The sequence below is a fragment of the Octopus sinensis genome, linkage group LG4, assembly GCF_006345805.1.
Source record: "Octopus sinensis linkage group LG4, ASM634580v1, whole genome shotgun sequence".
Lineage (NCBI taxonomy): Eukaryota > Metazoa > Mollusca > Cephalopoda > Octopoda > Octopodidae > Octopus > Octopus sinensis.
In genome coordinates this window covers 1,159,312-1,180,201 of record NC_043000.1, presented here as the reverse complement: position 1 = coordinate 1,180,201, position 20,890 = coordinate 1,159,312, and the positions used below count along the sequence as shown (strand labels likewise).

Sequence of the window (20,890 nt, the reverse complement as noted above, 5' to 3'; positions counted from 1 at the left end):
GCTTTAAAGATGTTGAATTAAATTATTAGTGAAAATCAAAGTTGAAAATATAACAGAAGAAATTATTTCATATACTGTGTAGCCGCTGTGGTTGTAGTAAATTCTTGGAGTTGAAAGGAGCAGAGAGAAGAAGAAGAGAAAGAGAATCAAAGACACATCGTGGAAAATAAGACTGGAGAATTAAGTTAAGTAGATCCATAACGATCTAAGAGGAATAAGTGTTATAACTGCAAAGAACTTGGTGAAAGAAAGATATTGGGATGATCTTCAAAGAGAATAAAACTTTGTACATAGACGATAAGAGGCTGTTGAAGAAGAGATAAGACAAAAATTAAAGGAAAGTCTGGCAAAAATGCTAAATATAAAGAAAAAGTTTGTAGGTTTCGGTAGATCAAGCTCTTTAGAAACAATGAAAGGAAATTTATCAACTGTTGAACAATGAAAATTAATATCTAGAGAATGATATACCAAATACTGCAGAAGGAAGAAACCTCGGTGAGATATTAGTTTCAAATTTTAGCACAAAGCCAGCACTCAGCTGGTATTTGTTTTATCGAAAGGATGAAAAACAAAGCCGTCCCCGGATGAAAGGCAAAGTCAAGCAGTGCGGGGAGAGAAGAGAACAAGTACAACACACACACACACACACACACACACACACACACACACACACACACACGACAGGCTTCCACATAGTTTCCGTCTGTCAAGTTTATTCACAAGGTATTGGTCGGTTCGGAGTTATAGTAGAAGACACTTGCCCATGGTGGCATACAGTGGGACTGAACTTGAAACCACGCGATTGCCAAGAGAGCTTCTTAACCATACTATTTAGAAAAAGTGATGAGATCGTAGGAAGTAGACCTAAAGAGCAAAAGTGAATCACTAGGTATTCTAGAGTCCGTTTTAACGAGACTCATTATCTCCGTTGATTTCTGTATGTGAGTTTATTCCTCTGATAAAGATAGCAAAGAAATCTAGACCTCTTTTATGAGCTTGTGAAGAATGAAATAAAAAAAAAACCCCTATAAACCCAAAATAGAAAAAGGCATTGTTCCCCTTGACTTTAAAAAAAAAAAATTACCTTGAACAGGAAGCTGTACATTAAAATGCTAAAACAACTTGGCGCAGGTGTGGCTGTGTAGTAAAAAGGTTGCTTCTCAGTCACATGGTTCCGGGTTCAGTCCCACTGCGTGGCACTTTCGGTGAGTGTTAACTACTATAGCCTCGGGCTGACCAAAGTAGATTTGGTAGATGGAAACGGAAAGAAGGCTGTCGTGTGTGTGTGTGTGTGTGTGTGTGTGTGTGTGTGTGTGTGTGTGTGTGTGTATGTGTGTGTTTGTGTATGCGTGCGTGTCTTCAACCACCGCTTGACAACCGATGTTGATGTGTTTCACTCTCCGAGAACAAACTTTACTGTGGTAAACTTTACTTGAGAGAAAACCTTCATATAGCTTTTCGTGCAAAATGCACACTTGTTTATATCACTGGAAGGGAGATAAATCCCCCAACAATTCCTGCGCCGAGACCACCACCAGAACACGTGATTTCGACCTTCCTTGATCACATCAGTGCTGGACGCTCGACCGTTAGAGATTGCAGCGACTCACCTCCCCTTCCAGCGATGTGTAGAAAGAGGTATTCTATCGATAGGTGCAGTTTGAACAACCTGTCAGTTAATGGAAAAGTTATGTCGACTTTTTGCGTTAATTCTTTAGAACCTTCATGTGTATGTATTTGTGAAAGGTGCATGGCTCAGTGGTTAGAGTATCGGTCTCGCAATCATGAGGTAATGAGTTCGATTCCCGGACCGGGCTGTGCGTTGTGTTCTTGAGCAAGACACTTTATTTTTAGCTGTAGAAAGGAGTTGCTACGTCACCGGTGCCAAGCCGTATCGGCCTTTACCTTCCCTTTCGATAATATCGGTGGCGTGCAGAGGGGAGGCTGATATGCATAGGCAACTGCTGATCGTCTATAAACAACCTTGCCTGGACTTGTACCCCGTAGGGTAACTTTCTACGCATAATCCTATGATCATTCATGACCGAAGGAGGTCTTTTATGTATACATCTATACATCTATACAATTTCCCTCACGGCTGTATAAATGTGTGCCTGTGCGTGCATATATCTATGTGTGTGTGTGTTAGGATATATAGGTATATGCGAAGACAAAGTCCGACACAATTTAGTATAAAGATATCTACTCTTTTACTCTTTTCTTTTACTCTTTTACTTGTTTCAGTCATTTGACTGCGGCCATGCTGGAGCACCGCCTTTAGTCGAGCAAATCGACCCCGGGACTTATTCTTTGTAAGCCCAGTACTTATTCTATCGGTCTCTTTTGCCGAACCGCTAAGTGACGGGGACGTAAACACACCAGCATCGGTTGTCAAGCAATGCTAGGGGGACAAACACACACACACAAACACACACACATACATACATATATATATATATATATATATATACGACAGGCTTCTTTCAGTTTCCGTCTACCAAATCCACTCACAAGGCATTGGTCGGCCCGGGGCTATAGCAGAAGACACTTGCCTAAGATGCCACGCAGTGGGACTGAACCCGGAGCCATGTGGTTGGTTAGCAAGTTACTTACCACACAGCCACTCCTGCGCATATCTATGTATTTTCTATGACACTGTTGAATACCTAAAACGTGTTTAGTGATTGTAACTAACTTTCTCATTTGTCTACTATATTCGTCGGTGAAATCTCTCTCTGATGCTTTGGATTTAACAGATAAGATACTGGATAGATAATTTCATATCTGCTAAAACAATAAAGCTATGAAAAAACAATGTGGTAATTATTACGTCATAATAAGAACATTTCAGAAGAGTAAAAGCCTAGAATTTTAGAATATGTACCTAGCTACGGCGGTACATATTCTAAAATTGGAACGATACAGAGAAGATTAGCATGGCCCCTGCGCAAGGATGACACGCAGATTCGTGAAGCGTTCCATATTTTTCTGTAGGCGCAGGAGTGGCTGTGTCGTAAGTAGTTTGCTTACAAACCACATGGTTCCGGGTTCAGTCCCACTGCGTGGCACCTTGGCCAAGTGTCTTCTACTATAGCCTCGGGCCGAACAAAACCTTGTGAGTGGATTTGGTAGACGGAAACTGAAAGAAGTCCGTCGTATATATATATATATATATATATATATGTATGTGTGTGTATATGTTTGTGTGTCTGTGTTTGTCCCCCCCCCAACATCGCTTGACAACCGACGCTGGTGTGTTTACGTCCCCGTAACTTAACGGCTCGGCAAAAGAGCCCGATAGAATAAATACTAGGCTTCCAAAGAATAAGTCCTGGGGTCTATTTACTCGAATAAAGGCGATGCTCCAGCATGGCCACAGTCAAATGACTGAAATGAGTAAGAGTAAAAGAGCCCCAATAACTTTCTCTTTAAGTAAATCCTATTTCCCAATTTAAATAATATATCATATTTTTTAAAAGAAAGCAAATTGCATAACGTCATAATAGAATATTTCTCAGAAGAAAAAAACTAAAGAATATTTCAAAGTATCGGAAAACGATTTTTAAATAATAAAAATAATAATCCTTTCTACTTAAGCTCTAGGCCTGAAAATTTGAGGGAAGGGTTATGTCGATTACATCGACCCCCAATACGCAGCTGGTACTTAATTTATCGAACTCGAAAGGATGAAAGGCAAAGTCGACCTCGGCGGAATTTCTACTCAGAACGTAGCGACAGGCCTTTCAAATTATGATAATAATAATCTTTCTATTATAGGCACAAGGCCTGAAATTTGGTGGTAGGGGGTTAGTCGTTTACATCGACTCCAGTGTTTCACTGGAACTTAATTTATATATATATATATATATATATATAGGGAGAGTTTGCGGAAAAAACAAAAGACGAAGACAGGTGGTGTACAAAACAAACAGATGTATTAGTATAACGCTCAGGAATAGAAATATATATATATATATATATATATATATATATATATATATATATATAATATATATATATATATATATATATATATATGCGTGTGTGTGTGTATGTTTGTGTGTGTGTGTGTGTGTGGTGTGTGTGTGTGGTGTGTGTGTGTGTAGATAATATATGTATGCATATATGGGTGCAGGACGTCAACATCTGTGTAAACAACAGGAAATACGAAAACAAACAACTTAAATACACAAACAATGAAATTAAAAAATGGAAAACAAGACAAGTAAACATAGAAAAGCGACCCTTCATCAGTTGTCGGCTGTCTGTCTACTCCTCATTTCGAGCATTCAACGACAATACGAGTCTTCAAAGACAGCTGCTCCCATAAATTCTAAAATAAAATTTGGGATTTATTTAGGGTCAAAGTTGAGAACAAAAACAGGCGCAGGAGTGGCTGTGTGGTAAGTAGCTTGCTAACCAACCACATGGTTCCGGGTTCAGTCCCACTGCGTGGCATCTTGGGCAAGTGTCTTCTGCTATAGCCTCGGGCCGACCAATGCCTTGTGAGTGGATTTGGTAGACGGAAACTGAAAGAAGCCTGTCGTATATATATATATATATATATATATGTGTGTATGTGTGTGAGTGTTTGTGTATGTGTGTTTGTCCTCCTAGCATTGCTTGTGTGTTTATGTCCCTGTCACTTAGCGGTTCGGCAAAAAGAGACCGATAGAATAAGTACTAGGCTTACAAAGAATAAGTCCCGGGGTCGATTTGCTCGACTAAAGGTGGTGCTCCAGCATGGCCGCAGTCAAATGACTGAAACAAGTAAAAGAGTAAAAGAGAGAGAGAGTGGAGACCTATAGGGCAACCGAATGAAAATAAGCAAGAAGGGTCGTGGGACCAGAAGGAGAGGATTATAGTGAATGCTGGGAGAAATATTTTCACTGAAAAAAGAAAAGATAGAAGAGAGAGAGAAAAAAAAACGTCCAATCCTTTGAATGTCCTTGCAGGAAGAGAAAGATGATCGTATATCTACATATATAAAACTCTAGTTGTGTGAGTGTCTGTCCCCTTCGATTTAGATTCCTAACTCCTCCCACATTTTGCGGTGCAGTTTAACCAAATTCGGGTATCTTATAGTCGTGATTCATATCGAGCCCGTCTGACTATTAGCGCGCGTCAACGATGAGTCTACGATTTTAAAAATAATTTAACATCATTTTTTATTCCATTTTAATGCATAAAATGCATCGTGTGTCGATGGCGGCGGAGTTGGCGTCCACGCCCACAGCTGCACCTGTTTGCTTCTCCCCCTTCCCTCCCTCGTGAAGCTGTGGGGAAGGGAGTGTAAAGAAATCAACGTCGTAATGCGTTGTGAAGGAAACCAGCGTTCTTTTAGAACAACGACTTCAGGCTTGAAGACACCAAAACAAAAATGGCTAAGAAAGCCCGAATTTATAAGGGAAGTAACTCTCTAAAAATGCTTATATAGTTATTTCCCTTACAAACCCGAGCAACGCCGGGCGATACTGCTAGTATATATATAAAACTGTAGTTGTGTGAGTGTCTGTCCCCTTCGATTTAGATTCCTAACTACTCCCACATTTTGCGGTGCAGTTTAACCAAATTTGGGTATCTTATAGTCGTGATTCATATCAAGCCCGTCTGGCTATTAGCGCGCGTCTACGATGAGTCTACGATTTTAAAAATAATTTAACATCATTTTTTATTTCATTTTAATGCATAATTTTTCGTGTGTCGATGGCGGCGGAGTTGGCGTCCATGGTCACACCTGCACCTGTTTGCTTCTCCCTCTTCTTCCCTCCCTCGTGAAGCTGTGGGGAAGGGAGTGTAAGGAAATCAACGTCGTAAAGCATTGTCAAGGAGACCAGCGTTCTTTTAGAACAACGACTTCATGGCTTGAAGACACCAAAATTACCATCATTTTTTATTCCATTTTTAATGCATTTTTTTGCTATAACTCACTAAAAATGCTTATATAGTTATTTCCCTTACAAATCCGAGCAACGCCGGGCGATACTGCTAGTATATATATATATAATTTTACTTATGTCTAATAAGTCCTCATTACTCCCAAGATTTCCATTTTTACTCCACTTGGGGTAATTTGCCCCGGTTCGCTGGCTCCTGAAATAGAGCATTGATCAAAAATTGAGTTCGATGGTATCATCGATTCAGCCCTTTTCCTCAAAACTGCAGGTCTTATTCTGTTGTGTCTGGGGAGAGTAATTTTCTTTTTTCTTTTTTTTTTTCATGCCTTATAATGTAAGACACTCACCGGTAAAATTTCCACTTATTTCTTATTTTTATTTTCCTAAAATTTTCGTTGCGTCTTGCAACCTTTTTAATGGTATTTTCAATAGAGTCAAGAGCTTCCGAATAGTCTTTTCAATAGAGTCAAGACTATTGCAAAAGGTTGCAAGACGCAACGAAAATTTTAGGGAAATAAAATAAGAAATAAGTGGAAATTTTACCGGTGAGTGTCTTACATTGTAAAACACAAAAAGAAGAAAATGACTCTCTCCAGACACAACAGAATATGCTTCAACACACGAACTCATATAAAGAATCTTGCAAACCAAATCCAAAAACGAAATGCAGATCTCATGCTGATCGTCAAACGATTATTAGTTCAAGGGAAGTAATGAAGTATAGAGAAGAGTTAGCAGTTATCTCCCATGCCTCTTAACAGTTATACACCCCACCTTATCGAATGACATTCATTTTGACCTGCTGACGATGGAATATGATTTCTTTATCGCGTGGCTCAGTGGTTAGAGCGCCGAGCTTACGATCGTGAGGTTGTGAGCTCGAATCCCGGACCGGGCTGCGTGTTGTGTTCTTGAGCAAGGCACTTTATTTCACGTTGCTCCAGTTCACTCAGCTGTAGAAATGAGTTGCGACGTCACTGGTGCCAAGCTGTATCGACCTTTGTCTTTCCCTTGGATAACACTGGTGGCATGGAGAGGGGAGGCTGGTATGCATGGGCGACTGCTGGTCTTCCATAAACAACCTTGCCCGGACTTGTGTCTAGGAGGGTAACTTTCTAGGTGCAATCCCATGGTCACTCATGACTGAAGGGGGTCTTTACCCTTTATCGAATGACATTCATTTTGACCTGCTGACGATGGAATATGATTTCTTTATCATATTCTTCTATTTATTGGATAACGCGGTCTTTGATGCTTTCACTGTTCGCTGGATACAGAATGTAGTCAATGAAAAAGTCTAGGGGGCAGTGATTTAGCCGACTCGTTAATAAGTTTCCATTCTCAATATACCTTCCGTTGCTTCTCGCACCAGTTTCGGACGTTCCTAAAATGGTGATAGGAGTTGTAAAATAGATTATACTTTCATCCATACTTGCCTGGTACTTCAATTTATCGAACCCGAAAATTTAAAAGGCAAGGCATTATATCCGATGGATTATTGGAAGCACTCCGTCGGTTCCGACGACGAGGGTTCCGGTTGATCCAATAAACGGAACAGCCTGCTCGTGAAATTAACGTGTAAGTGGCTGAGCACTCCACAGACACGTGTACCCTTAACGTAGTTCTCGGGGATATTCAGCGTGACACAGAGAGTGACAAGGCCGGCCCTTTGAAATACAGGTACAACAGAAACAGGAAGTAAGAGTGAGAGAAAGTTGTGGTGAAGGAGTACAGCAGGGATCACCACCATCCCTGCCGGAGCCTCGAGGAGCTTTAGGTGTTTTCGCTCAATAAACACTCACAACACCCGGTCTAGGAATCGAAACCGCGATCCTATGACCGCGAGTCCGCTGCCCTAACCACTGGGCCATTGCGCCTCCACTTCCGATGGATTAATGCTTCTGGCAACTCACGTCCCGGAACATGAACAAATGCCAATATATTGTGCCAATTGTTTCATTCAAGCATTACTGATTCACCGTTTTGCGTGGATCCGAGTCCCATGAGCAACCATTAACTATTTCTGCCCAAAGGATTCGAAACCCAATTCTTTTCTAGTTCAAGCGTAAAAACAAAAAACGAAATCACGTCATTAGAAGTTTCTAAATGATATAAACATTTCATTCGTTTTTTTTGTGTTTTTTTTTATCTAAAATTAGTGACGTGTTGGTAGATAAATATAAGCAGTTTTGGCAATCTTTCGTCTCTAGTAGACGTTTCCGTCGATTTCCGAAAAAAATTTTTTTTTTTTACATATGGGCTTGCGGGAACTTTTGAAGTAATGAGAGCGAAAGAGACTAAGAGAAAGTGATTGTATGACGAGGGAAGTTCTTTTGAAGTTACCGTGCATGGCAAGCATTGATGTACATGTGTGTGTGTGTGTTTGATGGGGTGTGGGAGACAGAGAGTATGTTGTGTAAGTGAAGTGCTTCTGTTAGTGTGTGTGAAGAGACAGAGTAATGTGTGAAAGAAAGAGATAACTGAAATTCTTTACTCGGTGTATGTGTATATGTATGTATGCATGTATGTTTGTGTATATGTATGTATATTACTTCAAAAGTTCCCGCAAGCCCATATGTAAAAAAAAAAAAAAATTTACGGAAATCGACGGAAAGGTCTACTAGAGACGAAAGATCGCCGCAGTTTTTTTTATTTTTAGTAATGAATTTTTTTGTTTGAATTAATTAGGGTAGCATTTTACAATAAATTAACTCGTTGAACAATCGAACAATCATTTACAAGAATCTTGCGAGCAGGATTATGAATAGTTATGTCCCTTGATTAGAGTTGTTCCCCTTATTTACTAACATGTCTCGCCGAATAAATTGCCGAAGTGTTTTGCTCGACCTCGAGATATAAATATAAAGTCTTTTACTTATTTTAGTCATTGGATTATGGCCATGCTGGGGCCCCACCTTCAAGAGCTTTAGCCAAACAAATCCACTCCAATATTTCTTTTTTTAACACATTAAATCAATGCATAACATCAACACTGCCACTGAATTTAGGATGTTTATATTACTTGTGAGGTGTCCTATCCTCTTCAGCTATTGTGTAGTTGGGTCTCAAGGGGGGTGGTACAAACCTAGCAATATGTGTTTTATAGTGAAAACAAAATTTCCATTCAAATGACAATTGCCAGACGATTTTCTGTTCGAGTCTAACCATTTTAAGTCGTAGTAGAAATGTGACCTATGTTGCAGATGGGCATACGAATATTGTATAAATTTTATAATTGAAAAATTTACTACAATTGCACCTGTAAGCAGTGGTTTCCCCACCCCTGATGTAATGCATAGGTATCCATGAGGGCAACTTCAAGACCCAGTACTTAAATCACAGGCTCATCTTGTGGCATATAGCCAAAAGTGGAGTGGAAGCACTCCGTCGATTACGACGACGAGGGTTCCGGTTGATCCGATCAATGGAACAGCCTGCTCGTGAAATTAACGTGTAAGTGGCTGAGCACTCCACAGACACGTGTACCCTTAACGTAGTTCTCGGGGATATTCAGCATGACACAGAGAGTGACAAGGCCGGTCCTTTGAAATAAAGGTACAACAGAAACAGGAAGTAAGAGTGAGAGAAAGTTGTGGTGAAAGAGTACAGCAGGGATCACCACCATCCCTGCCGGAGCCTCGTGGAGGTTTTAGGTTTTTTCGCTCAATAATCACTCACAACGCCCAGTCTGGGAATCGAAACCGCGATCCTACGACCGCGAGTCCGCTGCCCTAACCACTGGGCCAAAAGAAATAATACATCATTATCAAGCCATTTGAAAGAAAGTAGTATTTGAAGGGTAATAGTATCCTTAATTTTAATATCATTTGGCCTATACTTGACTGCTACAAAAATACACACGCTATTCACTACTCAAAATTTTGTGGCCTCAGTAGCTATGAAAAACTACTTCATTCCCCAAAAGATGGTGATTAGGAGTGATTTAAGCCTTTGGCCATATCAGACCCAAACATTCTCTTGTTTTATGCTCAAACTGACCAGATCCAGCTTGTCACACCTACCCTACAATGTGATCCTAAAAATAAATGGTAAGATTATTGAAATCTCACGGCTGTAAGACAATACAGGATTAATTCGAAACAAAGTGAATAAATAAACATTGACACATAAGAAAACACCATCCGAGCGTGGCCGTCTGCCAGCCTCGTCTGGCACCTGTGTCGGTGGCACATAAAAAACACCATCCGAGCGTGGCCGTCTGCCAGCCTCGTCTGGCACCTGTGTCGGTGGCACATAAAAAACACCATCCGAGCGTGTCCGTCTGCCAGCCTCATCTGGCACCTGTGTCGGTGGCACATAAAAAACACCATCCGAGTGTGGCCGTCTGCCAGCCTCGTCTGGCACCTGTGTCGGTGGCACATAAAAAACACCATCCGAGCGTGGCCGTCTGCCAGCCTCGTCTGGCACCTGTGTCGGTGGCACATAAAAAAACCATCCGAGCATGGCCGTCTGCCAGCCTCGTCTGGCACCTGTGTCGGTGGCACATAAAAAACACCATCTGAGCGTGGCCATCTGCCAGCCTCGTCTGGCACCTGTGTCGGTGGCACATAAAAAACACCATCTGAGCGTGGCCATCTGCCAGCCTCGTCTGGCACCTGTGTCAGTGGCACATAAAAAACACCATCTGAGCGTGGCCATCTGCCAGCCTCGTCTGGCACCTGTGTCGGTGGCACATAAAAAACACCATCCGTGCATGGCCGTCTGCTAGCCTCGTCTGGCACCTGTGTCGGTGGCACATAAAAAACACCATCCGAGCGTGGCCGTCTGCCAGCCTTGTCTTGCACCTGTGTCGGTGGCACATAAAAAACACCATCCGAGCATGGCTGTCTGCCAGCCTCGTCTGGCACCTGTGTCGGTGGCACATAAAATCACCCACTACACTCTCGGAGTGGTTGGCGTTAGGAAGGGCATCCAGCTGTAGAAACACTGCCAGATCTGACTGGCCTGGTGCAGCCTTCTGGCTTGCCAGACCCCAGTCGAACCGTCCAACCCATGCTAGCATGGAAAGCGGACGTTAAACGATGATGATGATGATAATGATGTATTTTGTGGAGTAATCTGAATGCCAAAGAGTTAGATACATCATCATCATCTTCATCATTGTTTAACGTCCGCTTTCCATGCTAGCATGGGTTGGACGATTTGACTGAGGTTTGGCGAACCAGATGGCTGCACCAGACTCCAATCTGATCTGGCAGAGTTTCTACAGCTGGATGCCCTTCCTAATGCCAACCACTCTGAGAGTGTAGTGGGTGCTTTTACGTTCCATTGGCACGAGGGCCAGTCAGTCAGTACTGGCAACAGCTACGCTCAAATGGTGCATTTTATGTGCCACCTGCACAGGAGCCAGTCTAAAATTGTTGACTCAGTTTTTACTGTTTGACTTGTCATTTGTGTGTATACTGTTAGTTTAAAAATACACACATCTGTAAAGAAAATGCTGAGCTCTGTGGAAGGGGTAGACCCAGGAATGTGGAAGACAGAATGCTGAGATAGGATCTTCGGATACTGACCTTCACTGAGGAAATGATGAGACTGGATATGTGACAATTTGCTGTACTTGATGAAACACGTCAAGATAAGCAAGATCGCTGTTCTTTCTGGTGTCAGTGCCAATATTTTGCAGATGTGGGATGACGTCAGCAGCTGGGGAGCTGACCGGAACTTGGGGCTGACCGGAAGAGGAAAGGGCAGGAGTGACATGCGTGCAGGCAGGGGAACATTGGTCCTTTTTTGATCAGGGTAGCCAACATAGCTGGACGTGTGAGTGCTTTGTCAAGGTAGGGGAAAAGCAGCTGCTATTTATAGCGTTCGGGTCGGGCCACGTGGAAGGGTGCATTACCGCTGAAGAGGTCTGCGTCGACGAAGAGAAGGTAGGTGTCTTTATTTCAAATCACCCGCATACACCACTGCAGATTCATCCATGCCACACTGCCAAGTAAAAGCACCCAGTACACTCAGTAAAGTGGTTGGCATTAGGAAGGGCATCCAACCATAGCAACCATGCCAGAACAGACAATTGGAGTCTGGACAGTTTCCTGCAAGCCAGTTCCATGTCAAACCATCCAACCCATGCCATATTGGAGAAAGGATGTTAAACGATGATGATGATGAGGAGGAGGAGGATGATGAATAAGAAACAAAAATGCTCCATATATTTCAACAATGAAGTTTATTTTAAAAAAAACAACCAACAACAAAAACAAAAATCAAACAGAAAACAAACCAAAACAAATGCACCCCCTCACACACATACACAAAAACATACACATACACATACACCACACGCATACACACACACTCACAGAGAAAAACTCACATAAACATATACACACAGTAATACATATTTCCTCATAGACATACATATATACATACAGGGGACAGACTTTAGTTGCAGCTCTTTAACCCTTTCGTTACTGTATTTATTTTGAAATACTCTGTGTTTCTTTCAATTATTTTGAATATAACAAAGAATATAGTAAAGTAACTTAGTTATCATTCAGCTAGTGTTAGGAACATAAGTTGTGACTAAGATTTGGTGGAAGATTTTAATTCAAAACTTATGAAACCAAGACATTTGTACTACAGAGCCAGAGCCAGTTTTGGCCGGGTTGGTAACGAAAGGGTTAAGAATTGTTTCTCTATTATATATTTTAACCCTTTTGTTACCATATTCTGTTGAGATACTCTGTGTTTCTTTCAATTATTTTGAATATAACAAAGAATTTAGTAAAATAACTTAGTCATCATTCAGCTAGTGTTAGGAACATAAATTGTGACTAAGGTTTGGTGGAAGATTTTAATTCAGAACTTATGAAACCAAGACATTTGTACTACAGAGCCAGAGCCAGTTTTGGCCGGGTTGGTAACGAAAGGGTTAAGAATTGTTTCTCTATTATATATTTTAACCCTTTTGTTACCATATTCTGTTGAGATACTCTGTGTTTCTTTCAATTACTTTAAATATAACAAAGAATATAGTAAAGTAACTTAGTTATCATTAAGCTAGTGTTAGGAACATAAGTTGTGACTAAGGTTTGGTGGAAGATTTTAATTCAAAACTTATGAAAACAAGACATTTGTTCTACAGAGCCAAATCTGGTTTCAGCTGGTTTGGTAACAAAAGGGTTAAGTAAATAGATGTTCTTCCGTTTTGAGTTTCCAGTTACTTAATGAACTGAATTATTTACTTGTTAAGTTAGCATGTCACTGGCTGAGTATTCCAGAGACATGGGTACACTCAATGCATAACCAGCATGGCACATATCATTGAATTATGGGTATAGACTATCCAATAGGCTTCTGCACAGTTTTTATGTAGCTGTCTACATAGTTTCTAAGCCTGACACTAAGCCCTAGCCCTCACCCTCGCCCTAATTTTGTTTATTCACAAGGCTTGAGTTGACCTAAAGCTACAACATAAGACACTTGCCTGATGATGTCATACAGTAGAATTGAGACCTGTGATCCTGTATTAAAACTCATTGCTATTTGGCCAGGCCAAGTCCTCATAGTAAGAATTGACTAGTCAGTTCACACACACACACACAAACAGAGTGGCATAACAAAGGTTCTGAGCCCTGAGAGAGCAACGACACTAATGGCAGACCCTCATCAATTAACAGGTATAAGGCGGCGAGCTGGCAGAAACGTTAGTCCGCCGGGCGAAATGCTAAGTGGCATTTCGTCTGCCGCTACGTTCTGAGTTCAAATTCCACCGAGGTGGACTTTGCCTCTCATCCTTTCGGGGTCGATAAATTAAGTACCAGTTACGCACTGGGGTCGATGTAATCAACTTAATACATGTGTCTGTCCTTGTTTGTCCCTTCTGTGTTTAGCCCCTTGTGGGCAATAAAGAAATAGGTATGATAGTCCAGAGAAAATTTAGATGTTGCTTCATAACTGCACCCAGGAGAGGGGGGCAATTACTCCTCTCCCCATTCATGTCATCCCTACACACACACACACACATACAAACAAACGTACATAGAACAAGTGACACATTTCTAACAGTTTCGTAAGAATAAACTATGACATGCCCATACGAAAAGCACATACATGCGTCCACCTAAACACACGCTGTCGGTAAAGAATAAAGTACCAACTATCATTGATAATATTGAATTATTAATGTTTTGGTGTGAGTAGGAAATCACAGATAGCAAATATGAAATATTTTGAGAATCAACAGTAGAGAATCGTCAGTTGAATTGGTTATTTCGTGGAAGGAGAAATCATCATAAATTTACATGTTAAACATGTATTATACATGGCACCATATTTTTCCCAGTGTGAAAATTATACACACACTCATACACATGTATGCACACACACACACATGCACGCAAGCACACACACACACATACACACACACACACACACACACACACACTCCATAAGTTCGAAAGGTATATTTAGGAGAAAAATAAAACAGATGAAAATCAATACTTATGTAAATTTAAGATTACAGATTACCTAAGAGAAATCTAAAAGAAAAAGGAAAAGAAATAAATGTTCTGTCTATAGTTATATAATAAACAGGTAAGATTGTTGGAATAAATTTGTTATATGCTGGTATATATGAATGTAGGAGTATATATATACACACACACACACACACACACACACACATATACGCACAACTCACACAGATATATCATGAAATAATATATTTTGCAAATGCAATGGTGATGTGACATTATTATAACTTCAGCAAAGAATTCAGAGATAAAAAATATCTATATTTCTGAGTATTATATTAGGTTGTCTGGAAAGTTCCTGCCGATTTATAATAGTTTACCTTTCGACTTATTTTAGAATATGGTTGAATCCATAAAATAGGATTTGACTACACCTCCATTTAGAGCACAGTTTAAGCTATCTTTTCGTGGAAGAAGGTTTATGTTCCTACAACCTGTGTTAATTCTCTAACCCTTTAAAATGGAAGATAAGAAAGTTCATTTTCAGCACTTGATGCTTTGGGAACCAGACAAAAATTGCTGCAGCTTGGCTGGGATGTGTTGCCCTACCCTCCATATTCACCAGATATTGCTCCTTCGGATTTCCACTTATTCAGTTCTCTGTAGAATAGTCTTAATGGTAAAAAATTTCAATTCCTTGGATGACATAAAAAGATACCTTGATGAATTCTTTGCCATGAAACCTCCTCAATTCTGGGAAAAGAGTATTTTCAAGTTAAAGGAAAGATAGAGACGCACAGTGCAACAAAATGGTTCATATTTGGTTGATTAAAAATGTAATGGCAAGTATTTATTGACCTTTTTCTTTCCTTTAAAAATCAGCACAAACTTTCTGGACAACCCAATATAATTATGCAAAAGGAGCTAACAGAACTTAACAAAGGAAAACATGTCAATTTCTTATTTGTATTATATATATATATACATATATATTTATATATGTATATGTATATAGTTTTATTTGTTGCAACTGGAGTTGAGTGATGTCTCATGTCACTGTGATCTTCAGGTGAGACCCTTTGTCTAAATATTGCATGGCACATAAAATTGAGTCAGGAGACAAGCTCTTACCTTCAGTGTCAAAAAGAAACCATATTATGAATACTTTAGAAGGAGTAGAGAATCACATGTATTTAATACTCTTTCCGCATTTTTTTCAACATAAAACAATGTACATACGCACACACACACACACATATATATGTATATATATATATATATGTATATGTAAGTATATATATATGTATGTATGTGTGATATAAGGGTTAACCTCTAGTGTTTGACCCGAGCAAAAAATGGAAAAAATATAGTGTAATAGGTGTAAAACAACATGTAGTAAACAAATAAGAAAAAAATGCACGCTGGTGAACAGGACAGAGGGGAGAGGACTCGGAAAATTCACATGAGCAATCTTACAGGATCCGAAAACTCAACGTTAACACCTGGTCACAAAAATGAAAAAAAAAATAGTGTAATAGGTGTAAAACAACATTTCAATTTTTGTGACCAGGCGCAGGAGTGGCTGTGTGGTAAGTAGCTTGCTAACTAACCACATGGTTCCGGGTTCAGTCCCACTGCGTGGCATCTTGGGCAAGTGTCTTCTGCTATAGCCCCGGGCCGACCAATGCCTTGTGAGTGGATTTGGTAGACGGAAACTGAAAGAAGCCTGTCGTATATATGTGTATATATATATATATGTGTGTGTGTGTGTGTTTGTGTGTCTGTGTTTGTTCCCCTAGCATTGCTTGACAACCGATGCTGGTGTGTTTACGTCCCCATCACCTAGCGGTTTGGCAAAAAGAGACCGATAGAATAAGTACTGGGCTTACAAAGAATAAGTCCCGGGGTCGAGTTGCTCGATTAAAGGCGGTGCTCCAGCATGGCCGCAGTCAAATGACTGAAACAAGTAAAAGAGTAAAGAGTAAAGAGATGTTAATGTTTAGTCTGATTGTGTGGATTGTCTGTGTCCTGTCCACATCCACCCTTGTTCGCCAGCACACATTTTTGTTTTGTTTAGTACACATTATTTTATACCTATTGCACTTCTTTTTTTTTTTTTTGGTCGGGTATTGAAGTCAGGTTAGTGGATCGTGTGAATTATCCAAGTCCGCACACCACCCATCGCCTGTCACAAAAATTGAAAAAAAATAGTGTACTAGGTGTAAAATAATGTGTAGTAAACGAATATGAAGAAAAAATAATTGCACTGACAAATGAGGAAGTGATGAGACGACTCAGAACACACCCAATGTGAATTTTTTGAGTCGTCTCCCCCACCCTTCCGTTTGCCAGCATGTTTTACACCTATGACACTATTTTTATAAAAATTTTTTGCTCGGGTCAAACACTGGCAGTTAACCAATATAAGTACATATAAGTTAACCAATATAAGTACACTCGCCTCCTTATGAGAGCTCAAAATCTCTCGTGGAAGCGCCATCCAACCAAAATGCAAATATATGGGAAACTACCACCTGTGTCATCTCTTGTGAAAGGTAGGAGAGTCCAGTTTGCTGGACATTGTTGTAGAGCTGAAAAAGAAGTAATTTCTACTCTTCTCCTCTGGAAGCCATCTACTCGCAATACCAGAGGGCGCACACTCTCCTACCCTGATGTAATCTCCAGGGATACAGGCATCCAGCAACAGGACCTCCGTAATGCCATGATGGACCGTGAAGTCTGGCGTAGCATGGTAAATTCCATTGTCTCGACCACGGTCGAACAATGATGATGATGACATATGTACATCATATGCACAATCTTACGGTAGTTGCTTACACTCTCAATGTGTGTGTGTGTGTGTGTGTGTATGTGTGTGTATGTGTGCATGTGTGAGTGTGTAAATATGTATGTAATACATATATACTTGTGATGTGTAAAGTACATATTGTCTGCAAAATATTTTAGGCAGGAAATCTCAGGTTTATGGCGGGGCGAATAAAGATGATAAGTTTATGCATTTCCCAATGACAAAACTTGAATTTCTCTCAACTCAGAAAGCAAGTGAGCTTGCTACAAAATCTATGATAAAGACATACAGTATTTCATTTCTCATTTGAAATGTTTTTGCTTCCGGCAATAATAAACTTGATATATATATATATATATATATATATATATATATACATACATACATACATATATATATATAGGAGTGGCTGTGTGGTAAGTAGCTTGTTTACCAACCACATGGTTCCGGGTTCAGTCCCACTGTGTGGTACCTTGGGCAAGTGTCTTCTACTATAGCCTCGGGCCGACCAAAGCATTGTGAGTGGATTTGGTAGACGGAAACTGAAAGAAGCCCGTCGTATATATTTATATATATATGTGTATGTGTGTGTGTTTGTGTGTCTGTATTTGTCCCCCTAGCATTGCTTGACAAACGATGCTGGTGTGTTTATGTCGCCGTCACTTAGCGGTTTGGCAAAAGAGACCGATAGAATAAGTACTGGGCTTACAAAAGAATAAGTCCCGGGGTCGAGTTGCTTGATTAAAGGCGGTGCTCCAGCATGGCTGCAGTCAAATGACTGAAACAAGTAAAAGAGTAAAACAGTAAAATATATATACACATACATACATACATACTTACATACATACATACATACATACATACATACATACATACATACATACATACATATGTATATATATATATATATATGTATAGACACTGTCTTGAGGAAAGTAATGATAATAGTCAAGTTCAGAGTAGCACTGGAGTGAAATCTCAACTTCAAACAGATGAATAAACATTATCACTTGTATCGAGTATTTATATCCAAATGGAAAATGGATGTTAAATGAAGCTGATGATGATGACGACGACGACGACGACGATGATGATGATGATGATGATGATGATGGTGATGGTGGTGATGGTGATGATGATGATGATGATGATGATGATGGTGAGGATGACGATGATGATGATGGTAATGATGATTATATAAATATATATATATGATATATATTGTGTGTGTATATATATATATATTATATATATATATATATATATATATACGTATATAGACACACACACACATATATATATATATTGGGAGACAGGTGGTGTAGACAACAAACAGATGTATTAGTATAACGCTCGGGAAGTGAAAAAGTCTTTAACGTTTCGAACCTATGCTCTTCCACAGAAAGGAACACAGAAAGCAACAAGGAGAGAATATAAAGAATGTGTAGTGGCTAGTGATCTATTATGACAAATGATAAATATATATATATATATACACATACATAAACATATATATATATATATCTGTAGATATATGTATGTGTCTATATAAATAAATAACATATACATATATATATATATATATACATACATATATATATATATATATATATATATATATATATATTATATATATATATATATATACTTTTGTATTTATGTATCTGTATACATATATGTATCTTTATGTATCTTAAATGAAAACCATGTGTAGCATAGGGCAAACTTGTAGACACTGCTTTAATGTAAATATTACAAAATGTAAACTGTGTGTCTGTTCAAAAGCTGCAAATTTATTAAAAGAAATTTCAGTTTTAGAAGAAAGCAATTTCATATTGATAAAACCTCTTTCTTTTAGATGCCAACCTTCATGATATATATATATATATATATATTATATATATATATATATTTATTTAAAGCAGCAGAAAATTCAACAAAACCTGTTACTCTGAATTTCACGTTGCCGTTCGTCGGACAGTTTTTGCTAGAAAAATTTACAATTTACATTCTAGCAAAAACTGTCTGACGAACGGCAACATGAAACTCAGAGTAACAGGTCTTGTTGAATTTTCTGCTGCTTTAAATAAAGCATATTACTCTACCACTGGTATTTGAGTACTCTTTTTTACACCTTGTTTCACATTTATGTGTTTACTCCGGTATATATATATATATGTAGGTCCCGGGTTGAGTTGGGGTTAACCACAGTAAATAAGGTACTCAATACATAGCAGAGTAAAGTAATTTATTTTATAGAAGGAGCTTCTACAGGAGCTACCCAACCTACCCAAAAAACGTCCCCCACCACCACTCCATTAAATCTGCCTAAATGCATAAATACTAGAACTTATTTTGACAGCCAGCTTCCTGAAGATTTCATCTGAATGAAACAGTTCTAGTCCTGTAGAAGCTCCTTCTATAAAATAATATATATATATATATATATATATATATGTATGTATGTAGATATATATAGATATATAAGTGTTTCAGACACAATATTGTATCATGTTATCTTAGGATGGTACCACCATCAGTATAGCAACATTCATGACATATAGTGATATCTTATATAAAGTATGAAACATCAGCCTTCTGTGTGTGTCCAGACATGTGCGGCTAGGAGATTGTTCTCTTCAAATGTTTTATTACAGATTTGGCATTGGTATTCCTCATCTCCTCTATGTAGCCATTTGTGTTTAGTTAAGTGGCTGTTCTGAGTGAAAGCTTTACCACACGTCTCACAACGAAACGGCTTCTCGCCTGTATGGGTCCACTTGTGTCTGGACAGGTGACTACTACGAGAAAACGATTTGCCGCAGGTGTCACAGGTATAAGGTTTCTCCCCCGTGTGGATACGTTTGTGGCCGGATAGATAACTGTTATGTGAGAATGATTTGCCGCATATGTCACAGCGGAAAGGTTTCTCACCTGTGTGAATCTGCAGGTGTGTCGTTAGATGACTGTTGCGGGAGAAATTTTTCCCACACTCGTCACAGTGGAATGGTTTCTCCCCGCTGTGTACGCTCTGGTGGCTTGCCAAATGACTGGTACGAGAGAAAGTCTTACCGCAAATTCTACAGGTGTGCGGTTTCTGGCCGGAGTGCATCCATTTGTGTGTCGACAGGTAGCTGTTTCGAGAAAATGTCTTACCGCAGATTTCACATTGATACGACTTTTCACCTGTGTGAATCAACACATGTTCCGACAGGTGACTAGTCTGCGAGAATCTCTTGCCACATACTTTACACTCATAGGGTCTTTCACCAGCGTGCATTTGCTTGTGTCGATACAAAGTACAGTTGAGGGAAAAAGATTTGTTGCAGATATTACAGGTATAAGGTTTCTCCCCAGTGTGAACACGCATGTGCCTGGTTAAATTAGCACTGCGGGAGAAGACCTTATTGCAGATTTTACACTGATGGAATTTGTCATTCATCTTTGATATTATTCTTGTGTTCTTTATTTGTTTTCAAAACATTCAGCAGTATTATATTTGTCTCATTTGTCTCTTGCTAAAAGTTTACTACATCAAAGCTGAACCAAATATTATAATAATAATAATGAAATTATTATATACAGTGTTCAGGTGCACCACAACTTGTCAAAAGTGCATATAAAGTATATGCAGTAATGTATAAATGTCTGGGAAGTGAACAGTGTATGAGTCAGATACATGCTTGCGTGTGTATGGAGGGGAGAAAATCAAGTGTAGTGTTGGCGAATCTCAGAAAGCATGG

General features: G+C 39.4%; 1 protein-coding gene and 1 non-coding gene across 2 annotated transcripts; one reads left to right on the top strand and one right to left on the bottom strand.

The window, feature by feature from the left end:
• Window positions 1–2,880: 2,880 nt before the first annotated feature.
• LOC115211320 lies at window positions 2,881–2,988 on the top strand. Its single transcript, XR_003881589.1, has one exon. It is a non-coding gene; the product is annotated as a U6 spliceosomal RNA (small nuclear RNA).
• Window positions 2,989–19,737: 16,749 nt separating this feature from the next.
• LOC115210205 (zinc finger protein 83-like) lies at window positions 19,738–20,589 on the bottom strand. The gene has a single exon (XM_029778675.1). The coding sequence runs from the start codon at window positions 20,587–20,589 to the stop codon at window positions 19,738–19,740; it is 852 nt and encodes a 283-aa protein (XP_029634535.1).
• Between the last annotated feature and the right edge of the window lie 301 nt (window positions 20,590–20,890).

Bases quoted from the DNA above. Each gene is read 5' to 3' on its own strand.
- LOC115210205 (XM_029778675.1), bottom strand. From the start codon at position 20,589: ATGAATGACAAATTCCATCAGTGTAAAATCTGCAATAAGGTCTTCTCC.